The following is a 21666-nucleotide window of genomic DNA, read 5'->3' on the forward strand; positions in this document are numbered from 1 at the left end:
GGGCAGGGCTGGACGCACCCCGTGTGTTCTTGACGCAGGTCCCGGTTCCCTGACGCCGATCCCAGATCCCGCTCCCCACGCCGGTCCCGGGGAAGCGGAAGCCGTGGGAACCCCCGGCAGGACCGAACCATTGGCCGCAGTGGGGAGGAGCAGCGGGCTGTACCACTGCTCTGCCGGAGGGGGGGAGATGCTGGCGTGGAAGGCTCCGCGTGCGCCTGCGGTCGGAGGGCCGGTCCAAGTGCGCGGGGGTGCGGGGGGGCCCGGGAGGTACCAAGGGTGACCGGGGACGGTGGGTGCCTGGTCAGGGCGAGCCGCCTCCGGGCCGTACCAATGCCCAAAGGGGGGAGAGGCCCGTACCATAGGATTTAAGGGGTTTTTTTTTGCTATAAAAGCAGCGGGGTGGAAGGAGCCGTTCTCCGCTGCATGGAGAGGGCGCACCTGCCTCTAGAGCGCCTTGCTCAAGGTGTTATCTAACCCGGCTTTGAACAACTCCAGCCTCGGGGCGTTTCACTGCGCCAGCGCCTCGCCGCGCTCCCAGGGAGGAATTCCCTCCTCACACCTAACCTATATTGCTCCTCGTCCTCTCCCTGCTAGTTCGTGACGCAGCTTTCTCCCTTTTCCCTGCAGGCCACTCCAGACACTGAAAGATGCTGTGAGCTCCTCGAGCAACCCTCCATTTCCTCCTTCCTTCCCCCTCCGCCGCGCCTGGAATGGACTCGCCCCGCGCGCAGCCCCGGGGCGGGTGCGGGCGGGCCGTACCACCGCGCGGGCCGCGGGGGCGCGGGGCGGGCCGTACCACGGGCGGCAGGCGGGGGGGGGAGGCGCGGCCTGTGCGCGAGGAGCCGTGTGGCGGCGCGCGGGCTCTCGGTGTCTCCGGCCGGACCGGGCCCAGCGCAGCCCCAGCCCCGTCACGGGCCCCGCCGCCCGCCCGCGAGCCCGCCCGAGCCCGCCCGGCCCCCGGCCCGCTCAATGCCCAGGGTGAGGGGGAACCGGGGGAACCGAGGGGAAATGCTGGAGGCGCCGCCCCGGGAGCTGGGAATAGCGGGGGGGGGGGAATCCCGGGTGTTGCTCGGCGTGCTCCGAGGGGATTCCCTGCTCTGGGGGGGCTCTGTGCTCCGCGGAGCCTCCTTAGGCCCCTGGAGGTGGTTGGGAGGGGCTTTGGTGCTCTGGGGGACCGTCTGGGGGTTGCGGAAGGCTGAGGCGCTGGTTTGGGGGTCCAGCGGGCTCCCTGCGGCCTGAAGGGCTCGTTTGGAGGGGAATTTGGGGGTCCACCGGACTCTGTGTGGGTCGAGGGGCTGGTTCGTGGGATCTTTCCTGTTCTGGGGGAAACTCCCGGCCCGTGGGGTTTGTTTGGGGGCTCCCTGCGTGCCAGGGGGAGCTTTGGGGGCAGCTCGTCCCCTCTGGGGTCCCTCCTGGGCTTTGGGGGTCCCCAAGGGCTGGCTGGGGACACTGACCCTGACCTGCAGTATTGGGGGGGGCCCTTCTACCTGCAGGGCTGGTTTTGGGGGGTCCTCCCTCACCTGTGGGGTGGGGGGGGCTCAGTGCCCACCCCCAGCAGTGTGTGGGTGCCCAAACCCCCTTTGCCCCCGGTTTTGGGGGGACGTTCAGGAAGGGAGGGCATTTCCTGTGGGATTGGAGGCTGCAGGAGGGGTCAGTGTGGGGTTTGTACCTGGTTTGGGGTTGTTTATTTGTGAAGAGGGTTTCTTACCTGGTTTTGGGGGTTTTTTTACCTGGTTTTGGGGGTGTTTTCTTACCTGGTTTTGGGGAGTTTTTATCTGGTTTTGGGGGGTTTTACCTGATTTTTGGCAGCTGTGTTTTGAAGGCAGGCTTCTTACTGAGTCCTGTGTGGATGAGGGGACAAGTTTGATAAAGCTGAGAGTTTTGGGGGGGTTGGGAAAGAGAAACCTCGAGGTGATCTACAAAGGTTGAAAGGTTTTTTTTTTATTTTGTGTTCAGGTGTGGACAATGAAGGGGAAAAAAAAGCTGCGGGGTGACAATTTCTCAGTCTGGAGGGGGGGCCGAGGCAGCAGGAAAGGAAGGGTGGCCAGGATGTGGTGCCTTTCCTGGGCTGGGAGCTGGGGGCAGGGCTGCCGGGGCCGGTTTGTCTGGATAAAAGGGCTGCCCTGTGGGATTTGGGGCTGTGAAAAAGGGGAGAGCCGATAAATTTTGGGACGAGCAACGCCTCGGGGAAAAGTCCTGGCGTGGCCCAGGGCGCTGCGAGTGACCTGCGGGAAGGTCTGAGTCAGGGAGGGGCGGGTTTCTTGGGAATGTCAGCTCGGGGCGTGCTTTGGGGTGGAGAAGGAGCTGAGCTTTGGGGGGATTTGGGGGAGTTTTGGAGCGCAGGTGAAGCTGCGGGGAAACGCTGGAAGTGGCTTTTCCTCCGGTCTCATGATGGGTGTGATTAGTCACGATCTGCATTTTCTCCCGGGGCAGTCTGTGCTCGCTGGTTTCGGGGCGAGGAGGAGGAGGAGGAGGTGGAGGAAGGCAGAAAATTGGGCTTTGAAAAAGCTCCTGTATAAATGGAAACTCGCCTCGAAACTCCCCGAACGAACCAGGCAGGGTCTGACTCAGAACTGCAGTTAGGATTTAAAGGAGAGAAAAAAAGAAAAAGAAAAAAAGAAAAATAAAAAGAGAGAAACCCACCAGTAGCAGCAGCCAGAAAACTCTTGTCTCCTTATGACTCAACGTGTAGAAATACTTGGATTTAATCGACTCAGCTGGAGTTAAGGTAGGAGTGTGGATACACAGCCAGGAATGTGGGTCTTACTCAGGGTCTAGTTGTGATTTTTTTCCCTTAAAAAAACACCTCATAAACTCCAGTGAGTGATCCCGGGCTGAATTCCCTGCAGAGATCCATCCTCCTCTTGCACACTGCCGTGCTCAAACCCTTTTTTCCCTGTGTCAGGACACAGCTCAGGCTGCTTCCCTGCCTCCTGCCCGGACTTTGCCCCTCTCTGGAATTGCAGGCCCGTGGAGCAGCCCTGGGTGATTCACACCTGGGAAAGGAGCTCTGGAGCGCAGGGCAAACAGGGAACTTCCTCCGGGAGTGCCAGCGTCAGGGCGAGCAGCTTCGCGCCGCCAGAGAGTGGGTTTGGGTGGGATTTTTGAGATTTAAATGGGATTCACCTCATCCCTGTGAGGGTGAGGAGGGGCTGGGATGGATTTCCCAGAGAAATCCATCCCTGGAAGTGCACGAGGTCGGGCTGGAATAACCTGGGTTGGTGCGAGATGTCCCTGCCCACCTGAACCACCCCGGCATTCCCTGTGATGTTTTGGGATGGGGAAACACGATTTCGGTGATGTTCCTGCCCTGGCAGTGCTGTTTGTAGGCCGTTTTGGGATGGGGAAACACGATTTCGGTGATGTTCCTGCCCTGGCAGTGCTGTTTGTAGGCCGTTTTGGGATGGGAAAACACGATTTCGGTGATGTTCCTGCCCTGGCAGTGCTGTTTGTAGGCTGTGTTGGGATGGGGAAACACGATTTCGGTGATGTTCCTGCCCTGGCAGTGCTGTTTGTAGGCCGTTTTGGGATGGGGAAACACGATTTCGGTGATGTTCCTGCCCTGGCAGTGCTGTTTGTAGGCCGTTTTGGGATGGGAAAACACGATTTCGGTGATGTTCCTCCCCTGGCAGTGCTGTTTGTAGGCCGTTTTGGGATGGGGAAACACGATTTCGGTGATGTTCCTGCCCTGGCAGTGCTGTTTGTAGGCCGTTTTGGGATGGGAAAACACGATTTCGGTGATGTTCCTCCCCTGGCAGTGCTGTTTGTAGGCCGTTTTGGGATGGGGAAACACGATTTCGGTGATGTTCCTGCCCTGGCAGTGCTGTTTGTAGGCCGTTTTGGGATGGGAAAACACGATTTCGCTGATGTTCCTGCCCTGGCAGTGCTGTTTGTAGGCTGTGTTGGGATGGGAAAACACGATTTCGCTGATGTTCCTGCCCTGGCAGTGCTGTTTGTAGGCCGTTTTGGGATGGGGAAACACGATTTCGCTGATGTTCCTGCCCTGGCAGTGCTGTTTGTAGGCTGTGTTGGGATGGGGAAACACGATTTCGGTGATGTTCCTGCCCTGGCAGTGCTGTTTGTAGGCCGTTTTGGGATGGGGAAACACGATTTCGCTGATGTTCCTGCCCTGGCAGGGAGCAGCTCGGGGCTGTCGGTCCCTCGGGGCTGCTCTGACAGCTGCAGGTTTCCCTGTAACCCTTTTCCCTGAAATCAGCCCCCGCTGTTTGGAGTTCACTTTTTTTTTTTTTGGCCCAGGTGAGCTGAGAGCAGCCTGGCACCTCTTAAATAAGAATTACAAACCTCCTTCAGAGTGCCCGTGACCCTGCTGTCACCTCACGGCTCGTTTTGCCGATTGTGAAGGGCTGGAGGAGCCTGAAATCTCCTTTCCCAGCTCAGAGCCCTCCGGCTTGGCTCCTCTCGGGTCGCTGTTACTTGTAGCTTTTTGTTGCCTCTTGTTTCTCTCTCTCTCTCTGTGCCCCGCTGAAGAAAAGAAAAAAGTTCATCTCTTCTCTCTCCCGCTGCAAACCGAGCTGTGTGCGGCCGTGCCCGGGAACAATGGGGACTTTGTGGCCGGGCAGTGACATTTATCAGTGAGCCCCAGGCTCGGCTGTGAGCCCGGCTTTAACTCCAGAGCCAGGCGTTTTCCCGGCACGGCTGGATGGAAACTCGAATGAAGGAGATGAGCGAGGTGCAAGTGACTCAACTCCGCAGCTTCTGTGTTTTCCCTGGGATTTTATTTATATTTTTTTTTTTGAAGTTGCTTTTAAAGTCCTGCTCGACTCGTTAATGGGGTTTTGGTGTTGGGGTTTGATCTTCGGGCTGAGAGTGTTTAGGCCGAGCTGTTGAAGCAGGCAGGGCCTTGTTTTCAAAGCTCGGCTTAGACAACTCTGATATTTTTATTTTTTATTTTTTTTAGGAAAAGCTTTTATTGATGTCACCAAACAGATTTCTGAAAGTGATTTTTTGATTTCACTTGCGTGTAATTCCCTGTCTTAAACAGCATTGTAGCTCAATTTTTTTTTTTTAATTTTTTTTCTCAGCAGAGCCTTTTGCTTCCGACTTCAAACACTTTTAGCAGCTTCAAACACTTTTAGCAACTTTCAACTTTTTGGGCACGGAATGCAAATAACCACTCAAACATGTCCTGTAAAAACTCGAGTGATGATGGGTGGGGAAGGTGTTTCTTTAAAAATAAGCCCAGTGTCAGAACAACATTTTAACAGGGAAGAGCATAATCCCAAAAGAATTATCTCAGTGTCCAGCTGCTCCCCAGTGCTCCCAGGGAGATTTTTCCATCCATTCCCATTTAGGGTTTTCTTCCCTGGTTTGGGTTTTATTTTTTAACCTGCTTTGGGGCAGTCTTTACCTGGTTTTGGGGGCTTTTACCTGGTTTTGGGGGCTTTTACCTGGTTTTGGGGGCTTTTACCTGGTTTTGGGGGGTTTTATCTGGTTTTGGGGAGCACCTGCAGCTGTGTTTCTTTCCAGGCTGATTTTTCCATCCATTCCCATTTAGGGTTTTCTTCCCTGGTTTGGGTTTTATTTTTTAACCTGGTTTGGGGCAGTTTTTACCGGGTTTTGGGGGCTTTTACCTGGTTTTGGGGGCTTTTACCTGGTTTTGGGGGGTTTTATCTGGTTTTGGGGAGCACCTGCAGCTGTGTTTCTTTCCAGGCTGATTTTTCCATCCATTCCCATTTAGGGTTTTCTTACCTGGTTTGGGTTTTATTTTTTAACCTGGTTTGGGGCAGTTTTTACCGGGTTTTGGGGGCTTTTACCTGGTTCTGGGGGGCACCTGCAGCTGTGTTTTGAGGGGAGGGACGCGTTCCCAGGCTGATTTTTTCCATCCGTTCCCATTTAGAGATGACAGCCCAACTCTGTGACCTTTTTATCCTCCCCCTGAGCAGGTGACAATTGTCACCGTTTCCACCGGTCGCTCGCCACGCTCGGGGCTTCTTTTCATGCCGAGAAGTTTTGTTTTCTGGTTTTGTTTTTTCTTTTTTGTTGTGTTCCTGCTCGGGCAGATCTGCAGCCGAGGCTTTGGTGCGAGAGAGGAAACGAGTGAGTCACCCCCAGAGCTTGTCAGCGAACTGGGAGGGACTGGGAGGGAACTGGGAGGGAGCTGCAGCCGCCCGCGGGGGTGGACAAGGGTGGAACAGTGAAAATTTTTTTGGACCTCACCCCTCTGCAGGCACGTGTCAGTCTGAGCCAGCTTCCTTCAGAGAGCCTTTCCGAGGAGTTCATCCAAAAAACCATTTCCTTCCAGGGTGTTTTTTGGGGTTTTTTTTTCCCTCTCCCTGTGCTAGGAGATGATATTTCAGAAAAGATCTTTTTTTGGGTTATTTGTGGTGTAAGGCTCGTTTTGGAGGTCTCTTGACTTCTTTCACTTGGAGAATGTTGGAGAGTGAAACATTTTGGAGAGGATGTTTTAGAAAAGAACTTTTTTTAGGGTAATTTCTGTTTTGAGGCTCATTTTGGAGATCTCTTTCACTTGGGGAATGTTTCGGGGTGAAACATTTTGGGGGATAGAGAGGGGTCACTCAGTGGGGGATTTTCAGCATTTCTGACACGGGACAGAATGGCAGGAAAAGCCCAAAACCCTGACGGGCATGATGGAAATTTTCTGGGATTTCACCTGTGGAAACACCGGAAATTTTGGGATTTTCAGCATTTCTGGCACGGGGCAGAGTGGCCGGAAAATCCAAAACCCTGACGGGCAGGATGGAAATTTTCTGGGATCCCCCTTCGGTGCTGCTTTCACCAGAGATTTTCCGAAAGAGAAAAAACCCAACAGCTGGTGGATTCATTTAGAGAAACAAACTTCGGGATTGCCCGAGACCTTCCCGAGAAGAGATCCCGTTAATTCCGAGTAACAAATTAGCGGGGAGCGCTGTGCGTCCTGTGCCCGGGGCACGGGAAACGGGAGCCCGGTGACCTTTGGGGGGATCCGTGCTTCGCAATCCCTGCGAGCTGCAGCTGTCCCGAGTTGTTTCTCTGAGTTTTGGAGGAGTTGGGAATTCCTCCCGCTGTCATTCCCGGGTTTTTCCTTTCCCCCCTCCCCCCGGGCTGCTCTTGGCTCCGCTGGAATCTCGGATTGAAGGCATCGGAGCTCGTGGTGGGTGTGTTGGGTTTCACCCCCGCCCATCCCCGTGTCCTGCCAAGCCGGGAATTCATCTCCCTCGTCAGTTCTAACCTTCATTAATTTGTGCTGGTTAATTACTGCCCTTCCAGCTTATTTTTACCCGTGTTTTTTGTTTTTTTTTTTTTTTTTTGTCATCTTATCTTTAGGTTTTCAACTTATTTTTGCCTTTTTTGAAAAGAAATTCTTCTCGAATTTCCGATCCCTGATCCGTCCCGGTCAGTTTTTACCTTGATTAATTTGTGCTGGTTAATTGCCGCCCTTCCAGCTTATTTTTACCCCTTTTTTTTTTGGCTTATCTTCAGGTTTTCAGCTGATTTTTTGCCTTTTTCGCAGAGAAATTCCTCTCAGATTTCCCTCAGATCAGTCTGTGAGCGAGGGGGAGCCCGATCCTGGTGGGAACTTCCCCATAATCCCTCCCACCTGCCCGGAGAACATCTGGATGGGGGCAGATAACATCTGGATTGATCAGATCAAATCAGAATATTCCCTGATAACTCCCAGGCGCATCCTTGCAGCTCCTGGGATGTTCCTTGTCCTGCTTTTCCCCTGCTTTTTGGTTCCTCTCCGTGCCTTATCTCCCTTTCTGACTCGGAAATCTGGGAGGTTAATGGGCTGGAAAACGATTCCTCGTGTTTGTTGCTGTCCGCTGACCTGGTCACAATTTTATTCTCATCGGGGCTCTGAAGTGTAAATTTACTCGGTGACACCGGGAGAGTTAGTTTTTAAAATATTTACTTGGAAAAATCAGAAGTTGCAGACAGTAAGTTTTAATTTAATTTTTTTTTTTAATTAGAAGCCTGATTTTTTTTTCTTTTTAAACTTGATACCCTCTCTCAGCAAACCCAAACTTTTAAAATCAGCCTTGAGTGCTGCATCAACTCCTCATCCTGCTGGAAATAACTTGATTTTTTTCAGGCTTAAATACAGTTCTTTGCATTTTTTAATCACTCCTGAGCTGGGAGCTAATTAAATGCTTCAGGAATATTCCTTTGGGAAGGGGAGCTGGTGTCATTCCTGGGTTTTTTTCCGAGGAGCTGGTGACTCCTTGCCTCTCCCAGGACACGTGGAAATGAAATATCCCACTTCTTAATGGCTTGGTAAATTGTTTGTCCAGCCACTGTTTGAAATAATTGGGGCGAAATTCCCTCTTTGATTCGGAGAATATCCAAAAAGACCCTGATTTGACACAACTTCCAGGGGAAAAAATAACTCTGGACGAGGCTCTTCCAACCGAATCTGGCGCTGAGAAGAAAACCTAGGGGTGGAGATTCTCCTTTCTCCTCATTTTGCCTTCAAATTATTTATTAAAAAAAATTTATTATCCTTAATTAAGTCCTAACTGGGCTTTCACCTCTTGATTTCCTATGACCTGTGAGAGAATGAACTGCTGAATGTGTTTGGAGGGGATAAAACATTCCAGGATTCCGTGGTGGGAATTTGTATTTCAGCCACTCCGAGCCGGAGCGCTTTGAGGTCGGGGGAGGTGAGCGAAAACAGCTTTTTTCCCCCTTTGCCTCTGGCAGGTTAATTAATATCATTTCTGGCTGTGCTTTGAGGGAATAATTGCTGATTTTTGGGCTGGGGTGGCGGTGAGAGAGGTAATTTGGGGGTGTTTAATTGATGAAAACGAGGATCTCCTGAAGCGCCAGTTTGGGGTGGCAGCTCCAAGGGGGGTGGGTGGTGTGTGTGTGTGTGGGGGGTTTTTTTTGGTAATTACAAAAATTAGATTGTTTTTTCCCTAATTATCCTCCCTGTGAGTGTGCCACCTTCCCACTCCACCTGCAGGTTTGTGATTTCTGCCCCGGGCAGGAGGGGATTTTATATTTTATCCAGCTGATTTCAACCTTTCTTTTTTTTTTTCCCTTAAAAAAAAAAAAAAAAAGCAGCCATCCCTTGGCTTGGTTATTTTTCAAAAGCACTGAAAAAAATCACGTTGATAATTCAATATTTTTTAGCCCTGATTCGAGGCCCTTTGGGATCCCGTTGATAATTCAGTATTTTTTAGCCCTGATTCGAGGCACTTTGGGATCACATTGATAATTCAATATTTTTTAGCCCTGATTCGAGGCACTTTGGGATCCCGTTGATAATTCAATATTTCAGCCTCATTTTGGGCTGACTCCCCTTTCCATCCCCATAAATTTCACCGCTTTGTTCCAGCCTTCGTGGCTGGAATTTAACATTTTTGAGAGCTGAGTTTGCTGCCTTTAAAGCCCAGGTGTGTCAATGGAGATAAGGCTGCGCACAACCCCAAAGTTATTACGGTTCTAACTGAAATAATTGAGAATAACCGCAAGTTGTTGCTGCTCAATGACCATTTGGCCGTCACTCTGACAGATTTCTGGGGGGATTTTTCGTGTTGGGTGGAATTTCTCTGCCAGCAAGGGCTCCAATACGTGAAAGATTTGATTATATTGTATTCTTTTATTTATTACGCTCTTGTTTCTGCTCCTGCTGCTGGTTTTGTTCAGAAAATCGAGCCACAGCAGCGCTGGGTTTTTTATTTATTTGGGATTAATCCGAGCAGGTGGGGCTGTGGCCGTGACATTTCCAAGTGTGTGCTTGGCTTTGTGATTTATTTATTTTTTGTTATTCCAGGACACCTCAGTGGGGAGGGGAACACAGAATTCCTTGTTCTTGGTGCCTCCAGGAGCGGGAATTACAGCGAACCCCCCGAGAATATTCACAATGTTCACTGAGAATATTCACAATATTCACTGAGAATATCACAATGTTCACAGAGAATATCACGATGTTCACAGAGTATATCGCAATATTCACTGAGAATATCACAATATTTGTGATTTGGACCATCAGGACTTTGATTTAGTTGGGTTGTTTTTTTTTTTAAAGTGTTGATCTTAATTTGACTTTCCTGTTCTTGGTGCCTCCAGGAGCAGGAATTGCAACAAACCCCCAGAGAATATTCACAATGTTCACAGAGAATATCACGATATTCACAGAGAATATCACAATATTTGTGATTTGGACCATCAGGACTTGGATTTATTTGTTTGGTTTTTTTTTTTAAGTGTTGATCTTCATTTGAGTTTCTTGTTCTTGGTGCCTCCAGGAGCAGGAATCACAGCAATCCCCTAAAGAATATTCACAATATTCACAGAGAATATCACGATCTTTGTGATTTGGGCTCTCAGGACTTTGATTAAGTGTTGATCTTCATTTGAGTTTCCTGTCCTTGGTGCCTCCAGGAGCAGGAATCACAGCAAACCCCCAGAGAATATTCACAGAGAATATCACGATCTTTGTCATTTGGCCTACCAGCACTTCCATTTTTTCTGTGTTGACCTTCATTAGAGTTTCTCAGGGGTGGGAGCAGCACCCCCTAACCCTTGTCCTGCTGTTTTCCCCCATCCCAGGTGTTCTGTTGGAGGATCCTTGGCACATTTATGGCGATTCTGAGCGTCAGGGCAGACTTCTGCCAGGCCCAGCACAGCACCCTGGCTGCCAAGTGAGCTCAGAGGGGGCTCCCCACCTGTGTGTGAGTGCCACAATTCCACAAATCCCCCTTTTTATTTTATTTTTTTTTTTAATTTTATTTTTTTATCTTTTTTTTTTTTTTTTATATATAATTTTTTTTTTCTGCCTTTCAAGACTCCAACAACGGGACAGGCTGAGATTTATGGGATTTCTCCTCTGCCTGGTGGAAGGAGATTCCTGTCACGGACTCTGGCCAGAAATCAAAGCCAGGAAAAACCCAAGTGGAGACAAAACCCCTCACTCCTTCCTCCTCACCAGTGCCTCGATGTAGGACAGGCTGCCCAGTGGGAATTTCGGGAGTCTGAAGGATAACAGCCCCGCCAGGAATTCAGGAATTGAGGAATTCAGAAGATACACCTGCTTGGTTTTTTTTCTAGGAGCAAAAAAAAAAAAAAAAAAAAAAAATCATCCCCCTGAGGAACAAAGCAAGCTCTGAGCAATCCCAGATATATTAAGTGGTCTTTTTTGATGTTTTCTGCTGTGAAACGTTTCCGAGGTCATTGATTTTTATTTTTTTTTAAACCCCTTTTATTTTCATTTTTTTCTCTCTTTTTTCATTTTTTTTTCAATTTTTTTCCTTTTTTTTTTTCCATTTTTTTTCCTTTTTTTTCCCCTTCTTTTTTTCCCATTTTTCCTTTTTTTTTTCTTCCCTTTTCTTTTGTTTGGTCCCCCCCTCACACATTTTCCTGGCCATTATGAACCGTCCAGCCCCTGTGGAAATCACTTACGAGAATCTGCGTTTCCTGATCACTCACAACCCAACCAATGCAACCCTCAGCAAGTTCATCGAGGTAAGGAGTCCAAAAAAAATTCCCCAAATTCCTCAAAATTTCCTGTCCAGGAATTTCCTGTCCAGTCCTTCACTTCTGGTGCTTTGTTACCTGAAGTTTAAAGGGTTTTTGTCTTTATTTTTCACATTTTCTTCACAATATGAGAATCACCGATGATTTTTTTTTTCTGAATTCTTGCATTTCTTGGTTTGGATGAGCTTCAGTTTTGGGATACAAACACCTCCTCCCCCCATTTCCACTCCTTGGGTCCGAAAAAATTCTCAAATTCCTCAAAATTTCCTGTCCCGGAATTTGCTGACCAGTCCTTCCTCACCTCTGTACTCTGTTATATGAAATTTAAGGGTTTTTTTGTCTTTATTATTCACATTCTCCTCATTGTATGAGAAGAGAATTCACTAGTGGGATTTTTTTTTTTTTTTTTTTTCTGAATTCTTGCATTTCTTGGCTTGGAAGAGCTTCAATTTTGGGATACAAACACCTCCCCCACTTTCCATCAAGGCGTCCTTGGACAAAACAATGGGTTCAAACAGAAAAAAAAAAATGGGAAATTTAGGTTAAAACCCGAATTCCTCCCTGTGAGGGGCTGGGCTGGAATTCCCAGCTTTGCTGTGGCTGCCCCTGGATCCCTGGGAATGTCCAAGGCCAGAGGAGTGGGACTGGCCGGGTCCATTCCACGGTTCTGGTGTTCTTATCCTGAACATTTTGTGACTCTAAATGTTCTTTTTCATGAAGTTCTTCATTAATCCACCATCGCTCAGCTGCTGCTCTTCAAGGGGCACTTAAGAGCTGGAACTGAGCTTTCTCCTCCCTCAGGAAATGAAATAAAAAGACCCAAAGTGAAGTTTTTAAGCTCACGGGATGAGTTACCAAACTCCAGGACTTCAGGAGTTTGCTAACTCATCCTGTAAAACCCAGGGATTTCGGGTGCCAGAACTGAGCCCTGAGAAGTGGCCACACCTTAAATACAGCAAAATGCAGATTTCCTGGGCCAGTGTCCAGAGCACGCAGTACATCTCCCATCTTTGTGCCCTTCAGGCTTCCCCGGGGAGGGTTTTTCTCTGCCGTGTGCGGGATTTTATCATTCCACAGGGATCCTGCTGTCTGAGCGTCCCTTCACACGCAGCTTTTCCCCCTTTTGTTTTTATTTCCCCTCCAATTACTGAGAATTTTCCCCCTTTTCCAGGACTCTCTGTCAGCAATAGATATTCCTGCTCACCACGAGGCGCAGCCCTGAGCAGAGCAGAGGGAAAATTGCGCTTTCTGAACCTTCAGGGTGACCTGGAGCAGCTTTTGTTTGATCCTCTGGATTCTTTATCCGGCCCCGAGTGCTACTCACAGTTCATTCCCAGGCACTGGAGTGTGCTGGGGCGTGTGTGCTGCTCCTCCCTGCCTCCAAAACATCCGCGCTGGCTGAGGCAAAACCCTCCCAGGCTGCTATTTAAAGAGGAGACAAGGAGCTGCGTGGAGGATTTGAGCAGCTATTCCCACTTTACTCTCGGAATCCTCATTTATTTTCTCGTAGCTTCTCCTCGCAAACTTTATCCCTTTGCTCTTTCCTCGTGAAGGTGTAAAAGTTTTCGTGGTTTATAGTTGATAAAAAGAGAGATTTCTCATTCCTCAGTGCCTCAGGTGTTCTGGTTTCTCTTCAAGGAGCTCAAGAAGTACGGGGTGACGACCTTGGTGCGAGTTTGTGACGCCACTTATGACCAAGCTCCGATCGAGAAAGAAGGAATCCAGGTTCTAGTGAGTTGCTTTTAAAACTGGCTAAAAAGAAAAAAAAAAAAGGGGAATTTCCCTGTCTGGGAGTTGTGGGGAATCTCTTCGTGCTCAGGGCTGGTCCAGCTTGGCCAGAAGTGAGTCAGCAGCTGGCGGGTTTGAGAAACTCGCTGGGATTTTGGGTGGTTCTGGATTTGTTGAGACTTTTTTTTTTTTCTTTGCTTTTTTAATGATTATTTTTTGTTATGTCTGTGGTCGAAGCCTGGCTTGGTCCTTGTTCTCTGGCCACAGCGTTTTTTGGCTTTGCTGTTTGGATAAAATTCCCTTTAATTGCTCTTACAGAAAGTGCCACTCCTGAGCCTGCAGGTGACTCAGACACAAATTTCTATGGCGGGAGAGAATCCTGAAATATTTTAGGGTTAGAAGAAACCTTAAAGCTCATCCACTTCCCACTATCCCAGCTTGTCCTTGGGACAACCACAGGAAATCCATCCCGACCTTTCCCCACCCTCAGAGGGAAAAACTCCTCCCAAAACCAAATCCAAATCCCATCCAGCCCTGCCCTCCTGACCTCTGAGCCGAGCTTCCCAGTTGAGCAGGTGGAATTCCTGCCCTGCTTACTCACAGCCGCCCTTGTGCAACGTCTGAGCTCTTCCAGGGAGGTTTTTTTAAGAGGTGTGTGCTCACCCCCGAGCTCTTCCAGCAGGTGTTTTTCCAGGCAATCCTCAGGAATTCTTGGAGTGTGCCTGACACAATCGGGTTTCATTTTGCTGGAGTGAGTGTCCAAGCCCCGGGTGTTGTGAGGGCAGGAATTGCACCTTCAGCCTCCCTCCCTGCAGCTCTCTTTGCTTTTTGTGGCTCAGCCACAGGAAAAATCTGCCATTTGCCACGAGGAGAAGAAAAAAAATAACATTAAAAAATTATCCTGGCCTATCAGTGAAGGTTCCACATCCAGGTCAGGCAGGTTTTTTGGGTTTTATTCCAGTTCCAGGCAGCCACGTGGGCCTTGGTGGTGTTGGAAAAGTCCTTCCCTTGCAGGGCTGCCCTCTGGAATTGGGATTTTCCCCCTTTGTCTGGAGCAGCTTTTGGACACATTTCTCTCCCGGGAGATTCCTCAGGCTGCCAGGGGCTGGCAGGATTAAATTTGGTGCTGTGGAATCCCTGTGAGCCCCGAGTTAAGCTGGGAGAGAATTCCTGTGCCAGGAGGGAGATTCTTCCCAGGGCAGCTCTGGAATTCCCAGCTGGGATGGAATTCCCACCTTCTCCAGGCCCTGGGGGGGCAGCTCTGGAGCTCATGTTTCTAAAATAATTCAGGCTTTTGGTTCTCAGGAAGCTTTAAAACCTCCGTTTTGAACCACAAGCTGCTCTTTGAGGAAGCTTTGCTAAAAACAAACCTGGAAACGGAGTTTCCTGCAGCTCTGCCCTGATGTGGAGCCTCTCCCTCTGAGCAGAATCTCCTGGCTGGAAACATTTCCCTCAGCTTCAAAAGCTTCAGGACACTGCTCCAGGAGGGAGATAAATCCAGCTCCTCTTCCCCATCAATTCCTGCTTTTTTAAAATTCATTTATTTTTTTTTTTCCAGGCAGACTCACTGCTCTGAAATGAGATTGAGTTACCCCCGGCTGAGAAAATAACACCTCTCTATTTAAAGCTAATATTTGCCTGCTAAAAAAAAAACAAAACAACAAAACCCACTCAAGATTTAAAAAAACACAGCCCGGGGGAAGATGAGTGCCTCTTTTAGCATTGTTTAATGTCTATTTTAGCACTGCTGAGGTCAGAAACGTGGTGAAACCCCGGAAAATGGGAACGTTTTGGCAAACCTGGGTAGAACGTGGTGGCTCCAGAGCTTTTTTTTTTTTTTTTTCCCCTTTTTTCCCAGATGGCAGAGTGAGAAAATTGGGAATGAGCCGTTCCCTGGGTGCTGGGCCACCATTCCCTGCACGTTTTTTTTTGTCAGCGGGGATGGGATCCAGGAGCTGGGGGTGGATTGAATTCCTGGGGATGGGTTTAATTGTGTCCTCAGGAACACAAACGGGACATCAGGAAAACCAGGAGGGATTTTTTTCTTCTTTTCTGAGAGGATTTTTTGGCACTTCTTAACAGCCAGATGAACTTCTTGTTCATCTTCAGGACCCAAGGGATATTTCCTTGCTCTCCTCCTCTCATCCCTTCATTTATTGGATCAGATTTTTTTTTACCTTCTGTAAATAAATCAGATTTATTGGATCATATTTTTTTTTTTTTCACCTCAGGGGCCAGCAGCAGACCGCCCCAGGCAGGTGGAAATGCCCCTGTTGGAGGTGGGAATTCCTTACTGGGGGATTCCAGGATGGAAATGGAAGTTGTGGGCTCCCCCTGCACCTCTGGATGTTCCTAATCCCAGTGTTTTTTGAAGAAAAAAAAATCCTTTATCACCTCAAAGTTCTGTCGCTTTTTCACCACCTGTGCTGCCAGTCCTGGAGCTGTTGTGCTATTCCAAAAAAAAAGGGAAAAGAGGATAAATCCCATTTTTTTTTCCTGCCTCTCTCTGTGCAATCCTGGTTATTAATCACCGTTTTCACTGAGCCCCTCAGAATTTGCTTTTCTCTCCTGTCCTACAGGAATCCAGAGGTGGCAGAACTCAGAAAAAAAAGAAATAAAAAATAAATTCCTGCAAAATTTGCTGCAATTCCTTCCCTGATGCCAGAATTATTCCTGTCCCTGTGTTTTATCAGTGCTGGGCTTGAGTCAGGCCAGCCCAGGATGCGAAGGAAAAGCTTTAATTCCAATTAAACCCAGCAATGCTCTCCCAAAAGCAGCGCCCTGCAGTCTGTACCTCTCCTCCACAGACCTGAAATCACCCAGCCAGCGCTGTGGGGCCGAGTGGAAAATCCCATAAAACCCCCTTTTATTAGAAAGGACAAATTTCCATCCCTGATCTCCTTCCTGTGGCCTTTCACTTCAGCTGTGTCGTCCCAGATATTTTTAATTTCCCCAGTACTTTAACAAAAGGATTTCTCTGCGCTCTGCAGGCTCGGGGAATGAATCCCATAAAAAACTGATTGTCAGGATTTTTTTTTTTTTTTTTTGGGGAGGGGGGTTTTATGGAGCTCAGCTCCCACCTCACGGCACATTTCTGAGCTGGGGTTGCTCTTCAGCAAGAGTTGAAGTGGGTCTCAAAAGGAAAACTCTGGTGGTTTTGTGATGTTATTTCATCAGAGTTTGTTCTTGAAGTGCTCCAGGAAAAGGGTTTTTTGGTGCCTGATGAGGGGAGAGGGCTCTTTTTAAACCAATTTCCTTCCACTTCCAGAGCTTGTGGAATAATCCAGGGCTCTGCCTTGGAACACATCACAATCAGCTAAAGAAAAACGCTAAATAACTGCAAAATATCTTTTTTTCCCCCCCTTTATATCCTTTGTCCAGCACTCCCCACATCCAAGAAAATGATAAATTGTGGGGTGTTGTGCTTGGGCCTGAAAGGAAAGAAAAGAAAAATTCCTGGAAAGAAACTCCAGTAGAGTTGTGTGTGTCCTCAGGAAAAAAATGGGGAGCTGCTTTCATGTCAAATTGATGACTGATATCAAAAATTTTCCTGTATGGATTTAATGGCCTGGATTTAATGCTGGCTGCCCCATTCAACAACAACAACAAAAGAAAATTAAAAAGTGACTTTTTTTGCCATTATTTGCTCACCTTTCTGCACATGAAAGTGGTTTTTGTTTCCAATTTAAACCACCCTGAATTCCTGGCAGCTGCAGGAGCTGTTCCCTTGGAATTGGGAATTTTTAGGAACAGCTTTTTTCAGGTACCCTTTGAAAATCTTATTTTCAAAGGATGCCACAACCACCAGCAGAACCCTGCAGAGTTCTCTCCCGTGTTTATTTGAAAATACTTATTGATTTTCACATCTTCTTTGTAATAAAAGGGGATTTCAGGGGCAGGGATTTTTCTAAAAGGAAAAAAAAAAAATCCTTTATTGCAGAGGAGTTCACGTGGGGCTCCGCTGCAAAATGCAATTAAATGCTTGTTAAACATTTAATGTTGCGTTACATTGACCTGCAAACTCCTGTGCCACCAGAAAAAATAACCCAGAACGGGCTTTTAAATGTGTTTATTATGCTTTTTTTTCCTACTAAATCCAGGGATTTTTTTTTTTTTTTTTTCTCTTCACTTGGAGCTCGTGGATTTAATGAGATTTTTCTCCCCTCAGGACTGGCCATTTGATGATGGAGCACCACCCCCCAGTCAGATCGTGGAGGACTGGCTGAACCTTCTGAAAACCAAATTCCGGGAGGAGCCCGGGTGCTGCGTGGCTGTGCACTGTGTGGCAGGCCTGGGAAGGTCAGGGGCTTAAAAATCTCTTTTATTTGGCCAGGAAAGTGTTAAAAAAAACCCAATTCTTCTCTTTTTTTCCCCCCAAGAATTTAAACCAACGAGCTCAAATTTGTGTCATGAAAGCAACAGGGGGCTTAGTGCAGCTTTAAAAAAAAAAATATTGAGGAATTTCATAGTTGATCCAAAACCTTGGGCAAGGTGGCTCAAGACACTGGTGTCAGTCATGAATTCATCAATTTAAAAGTGTTGTGAATTCATTAATTTATGTATAAAAGTGTTGTGGATTCATTAATTGATATATAAAAGTGTTGTGGATTCATTAATTGATATATAAAAGTGTTGTGAATTCATTAATATATGTATAAAAGTGTTGTGGATTCATTAATTGATATATAAAAGTGTTGTGAATTCATTAATATATGTATAAAAGTGTTGTGGATTCATTAATTGATATATAAAAGTGTTGTGAATTCATTAATTTATGTATAAAAGTGTTGTGGATCCATTAATTTATCTATAAAAGTGTTGTGAATTCATTAATTTCAGAATACTGTGAAATAATTCGTTTAAAAGTATCGTGAATTCATTAATTCATAAAAGTATTGAGAATTCATTAGCTTAAAAGTGTTGTGAATCCACTAATTTGAAAGTATTGTGAAATAATTTGTTCAAAAGTACTGTGAATTCATTTAAAAGTACTGTGAATGAATTAATTCGGTGTTGTGAACTCACAAATTTAAACGTGTCGTGAATCAATCCATTTAAGAATATTATGAATTAATTAATTTAGAAGTGTTTGTGCTAAAACAATAAACCCTTCTGTGCTACTCGACCCAAATATAATACTTTTTGAAGAGGAGTGAGGAGTGCATCTCTTGTTAAATCTCCATCTCTGCAAGGGGAGAGAGGAGGAGCCAGGGGGAGAAATGGCCAAATTTCCTGCCACAGGAGCCATTAACATTTGCTTTTCCGTTTGAGGCTGGATTTTTATCCAAGGAACATCTTCAGGACCTGCCCACGTGTGCCTCGAGGGGCTCTTATCAAAGAGACAGTTTTCTTTTTTTATTCTGTATTTTTTCTCTATTTTTTCTCTATTTTTTTTCCTATATTTTACATTCCATTCTATTCCAGTGACCTTTGGAGTTTCAAATCCCCACTTGGACAGTGAATAATTGTATTTTTGCAGGGGCAGGGTGAGAGTGGGAGTTCTTCCTCCTGAATTTTCTTGCTTTGTCCAATTCCTGGCACTTCTTTAATCCCTTTTTACTCCACCCTTACAGGTGCCTGTTGCACTGTGGGGTGGAGAAAAAAAAATCAATATATTCTGGGATTCCTGCTTGTTGAAAACCCATTTTTTTCTTCCCTAACTGACTCCTGAAATGAAGATCCCAAAGCAGAAAATTCTCCTTATCCCTGTTCCTTTCCAGAATTAGTTAAAAAAAGAAAAATACATAAATATCCATAAAGCCATGGCTCTGTCTCTGCACAGCTCAATCCCCGCTCCTAAAGCATTTCAGGGGATGTTAAAAAAGCAGAAAATCAAGTTAAAGTGAGATAAAACACCGTAAAGACCCGGAATTATTATCACCCCCCGACCGCTAAAGAGCTGCTATTGATTTTCCTTCCCTTTGGAAGCAGAATCCCTGCCAAAAAAAGTCATTTTACACCAGGCAAAAACACTTTTCTGTAGGAAATTCTGAGATAAACCCTTCAGCTGCTCGTTTGGGGAGAGGAATTGGATGAATTCTGAAGGATTCCGTTATTTCTGTGGATCTTTCCCTTAAATATTGATATTTAATTTTTTTTTTTTTATTCCTGCAGGGCTCCCGTCCTGGTCGCACTTGCTCTCATTGAATGTGGAATGAAGTATGAGGATGCAGTTCAGTTTATAAGGCAGTAAGTGAAAATTCATTTCTTTTTTCACCCCCAGTAATTTGTATTCCTTGATTTTTGACCTTCCTGAACCTCTCAAAGAAGATATTTCAGGGTTTTTTTTAGGAGTTTTAGCCTAAAATCAATAATACCTCCTTAAAATCTGGGTTGAAACGGGAAGAAAAAGCTCAAATAGTTTGATTTTTTGTGAGGTTACATTGTCAAGGATGGGGCTTTAAAAACTGGTTCTGATTAACAGGTGACGTGTCTCTTCAAAATCTGGGTTTAGATGCAAAATAAAGCCTCAAAAATCTGATTTTTCTGAGGTAAAAGTGTCAAGGATGGGGCTGCAAAAATTGCTGATTAATGAGGATTAAAAAGTGATTTCTCCCCTTAAAATCTGGCTTTAAACGTAAAGTAAAGCCTCGAACATTCTGATCTTTTGTGAGGTAAAAGTGTCAAGGATTGGGGCTATAAAAATGACTTTTAATGAATAAAAATAAAAATTGAATCCTGCTGAGGGTGAGCAAACAAACGGAGGAGCTCAGCACTCGCAGGAGGAATTTTGGGGGAGAATTCCCAACTCAGAAATAACAGATTTTCCTGCAGGTTTTTTTTTTTAATTTTTATTTTTTTTTAATATCTTTGTTTTGGGCCCCTCTTATCTCTCTGTCTCTTTCAGCTGATGAGCAGCACCTGGGGAGGGTGACCTTGATGTGGTTCTTTTGTTGTTCCGTGGAAATAAAATCTCCCACTCCAGGGGGGAAAAAAAAAAAGGGAGAAGTAAAAAAAAGGAAAATTAAAAAAAAAAAAAAATTTTTTTCAAAAGGAAGATTTTTTAAGAAAGGATAATTTTTATTAAAAAAAATGGAAATGTAAAAAAAAAGTTTCAGAAAAAAAGGAAAAGTAAAAAAAACTTTAAAGAAGGAAAGGTAAAACCAAGGAATATTTAAAGAAAGGAAAAGTTAAAAAAAGAGGAAAAAGGGAAAAGTAAAAACAAGGGAAATTAAAAAAGAAGTAAAAGTAAAAAGAAGTAAAAGTAAAAAAAGTAAAGAAAAAATTTAAAAAGCTGGAATTTAACCTGAATATTCTCCATTAAATACACCAAAAATTCCTTTTTTAACCCTAAAAACCCCCTTAAAACAACAATTAACCTGCCTGAAGTCAGCAAAACGCTGCTTTTCCCGTTGACCCCCACCTTCTTTTTTAATTTTATTTTTTTTTTTTTTAGGAAAAGGAGGGGAGCTTTCAATTCCAAACAGCTGCTTTACCTGGAGAAATACCGGCCCAAGATGCGATTACGCTTCAAAGACGCCAACGGTCACTGCTGTGTTCAATAAATAAACACCAAAAAAACCCCCACAAAACCCAAAATTGATCTCAAAAAGGAAGGCAGGAGTGGCTGCTCTGGACTCTTGGCACCTGGAAATGTGAATCTGGAATCAAAAAAAAAAAAACATAAAGAAAAAAAAACACAAGCAAAAAAAAAATAATTGAATTAGTGGCGGAGTCAGCGTTTTCCTCAACCTCTGTTCTTAAAAAATGAAATATTAAAAAAAAAAGGGTGATGATGATTGAGAGGAAAAAAAAAAAACCAAACCCAAAATTAAAAATATAATAATAAAAACCAATTAAGAGAAACATTTCAGTGAAGGATTGTTTTCTCCTCAAGCCTGCAAAACCTGCAAGGAGAAAAGCGGTTTCTGAACCCGTCTGTATTTTTAACTTTTTAAGAAAAAAGAAATAAAGTCAACTTTATGTCTTTAAGGAAAAGCAGCAGAGCCTTGCCTTGTGCACAGGGGGATTTTCTCCAGGTGAGGAAAGCACCCCCAGCCAGGGACGTGTGAATTCCTGAGGTGTGAATTCCTTTTTAAAACTCTTTTAAAAAAAAAATCAATTTTTTTAAAAAAAAGTTGTTTTTAACCTGGCAGGGAACAACCTGACAGCCTTAAATCCCATTTTTTGGGGCACATCCCAGGGATTGGGGGATGTTTTCCATGGAGGGGCCTGAACAGGAAGCTCACTGCCCCAAACCCCCTGATAAATCTGGTTTTTTGGGAGCGTGTGTGGGATTCTCAGTCCGATTTTTTTTTTTTCCCAAAGAATTGGGCTGAAACGTTCATTTTGGACAGAAAATCCACGCCTGGCACACAAGGCTGATGTTCCAAAGTGTCCTGGGTGAGCCAGGGGCGATTCGGACGAGGATTTAAAACGAATTTCTTTGTCGGAAAGATGGAAAAGGCTTTTTTGTTTTATTTTTTAATTGTTTTTTTTTCCTGCTGCTGTCCACATTCCCTGCCTTGCTGAGCAGAGGAAATTGGGATTTTGGGGACA

General features: G+C 45.9%; 1 protein-coding gene across 1 annotated transcript; it reads left to right on the forward strand.

The window, feature by feature from the left end:
- Positions 1 to 842: 842 nt before the first annotated feature.
- On the forward strand, positions 843 to 21105 carry PTP4A2 (protein tyrosine phosphatase 4A2). The gene is made up of 7 exons (XM_066204647.1): positions 843 to 978; positions 10516 to 10637; positions 10751 to 11427; positions 13078 to 13170; positions 17336 to 17466; positions 19282 to 19356; positions 20564 to 21105. The coding sequence occupies exons 3-7, from the start codon at positions 11332 to 11334 to the stop codon at positions 20670 to 20672; spliced, it is 504 nt and encodes a 167-aa protein (XP_066060744.1). The 5' UTR covers positions 843 to 978; positions 10516 to 10637; positions 10751 to 11331; the 3' UTR covers positions 20673 to 21105.
- The last annotated feature ends 561 nt before the right edge of the window (positions 21106 to 21666 follow it).

Source organism: Chamaea fasciata, unplaced genomic scaffold, assembly GCF_029207755.1.
Source record: "Chamaea fasciata isolate MVZ Bird 193981 ecotype frontalis unplaced genomic scaffold, bChaFas1.0.hap1 SCAF_26, whole genome shotgun sequence".
NCBI classification, from domain to species: domain Eukaryota; kingdom Metazoa; phylum Chordata; class Aves; order Passeriformes; family Sylviidae; genus Chamaea; species Chamaea fasciata.

Coding starts and splice junctions, on each gene's coding strand:
- PTP4A2 (XM_066204647.1), top strand. CDS start 11,332: ATGAACCGTCCAGCCCCTGTGGAAATCACTTACGAGAATCTGCGTTTC. Junction 13,171..17,335: donor AAGAAGGAATCCAGGTTCTA/GTGAGTTGCTTT, acceptor TTCTCCCCTCAG/GACTGGCCATTTGATGATGG. Junction 17,467..19,281: donor TGTGTGGCAGGCCTGGGAAG/GTCAGGGGCTTA, acceptor TTATTCCTGCAG/GGCTCCCGTCCTGGTCGCAC.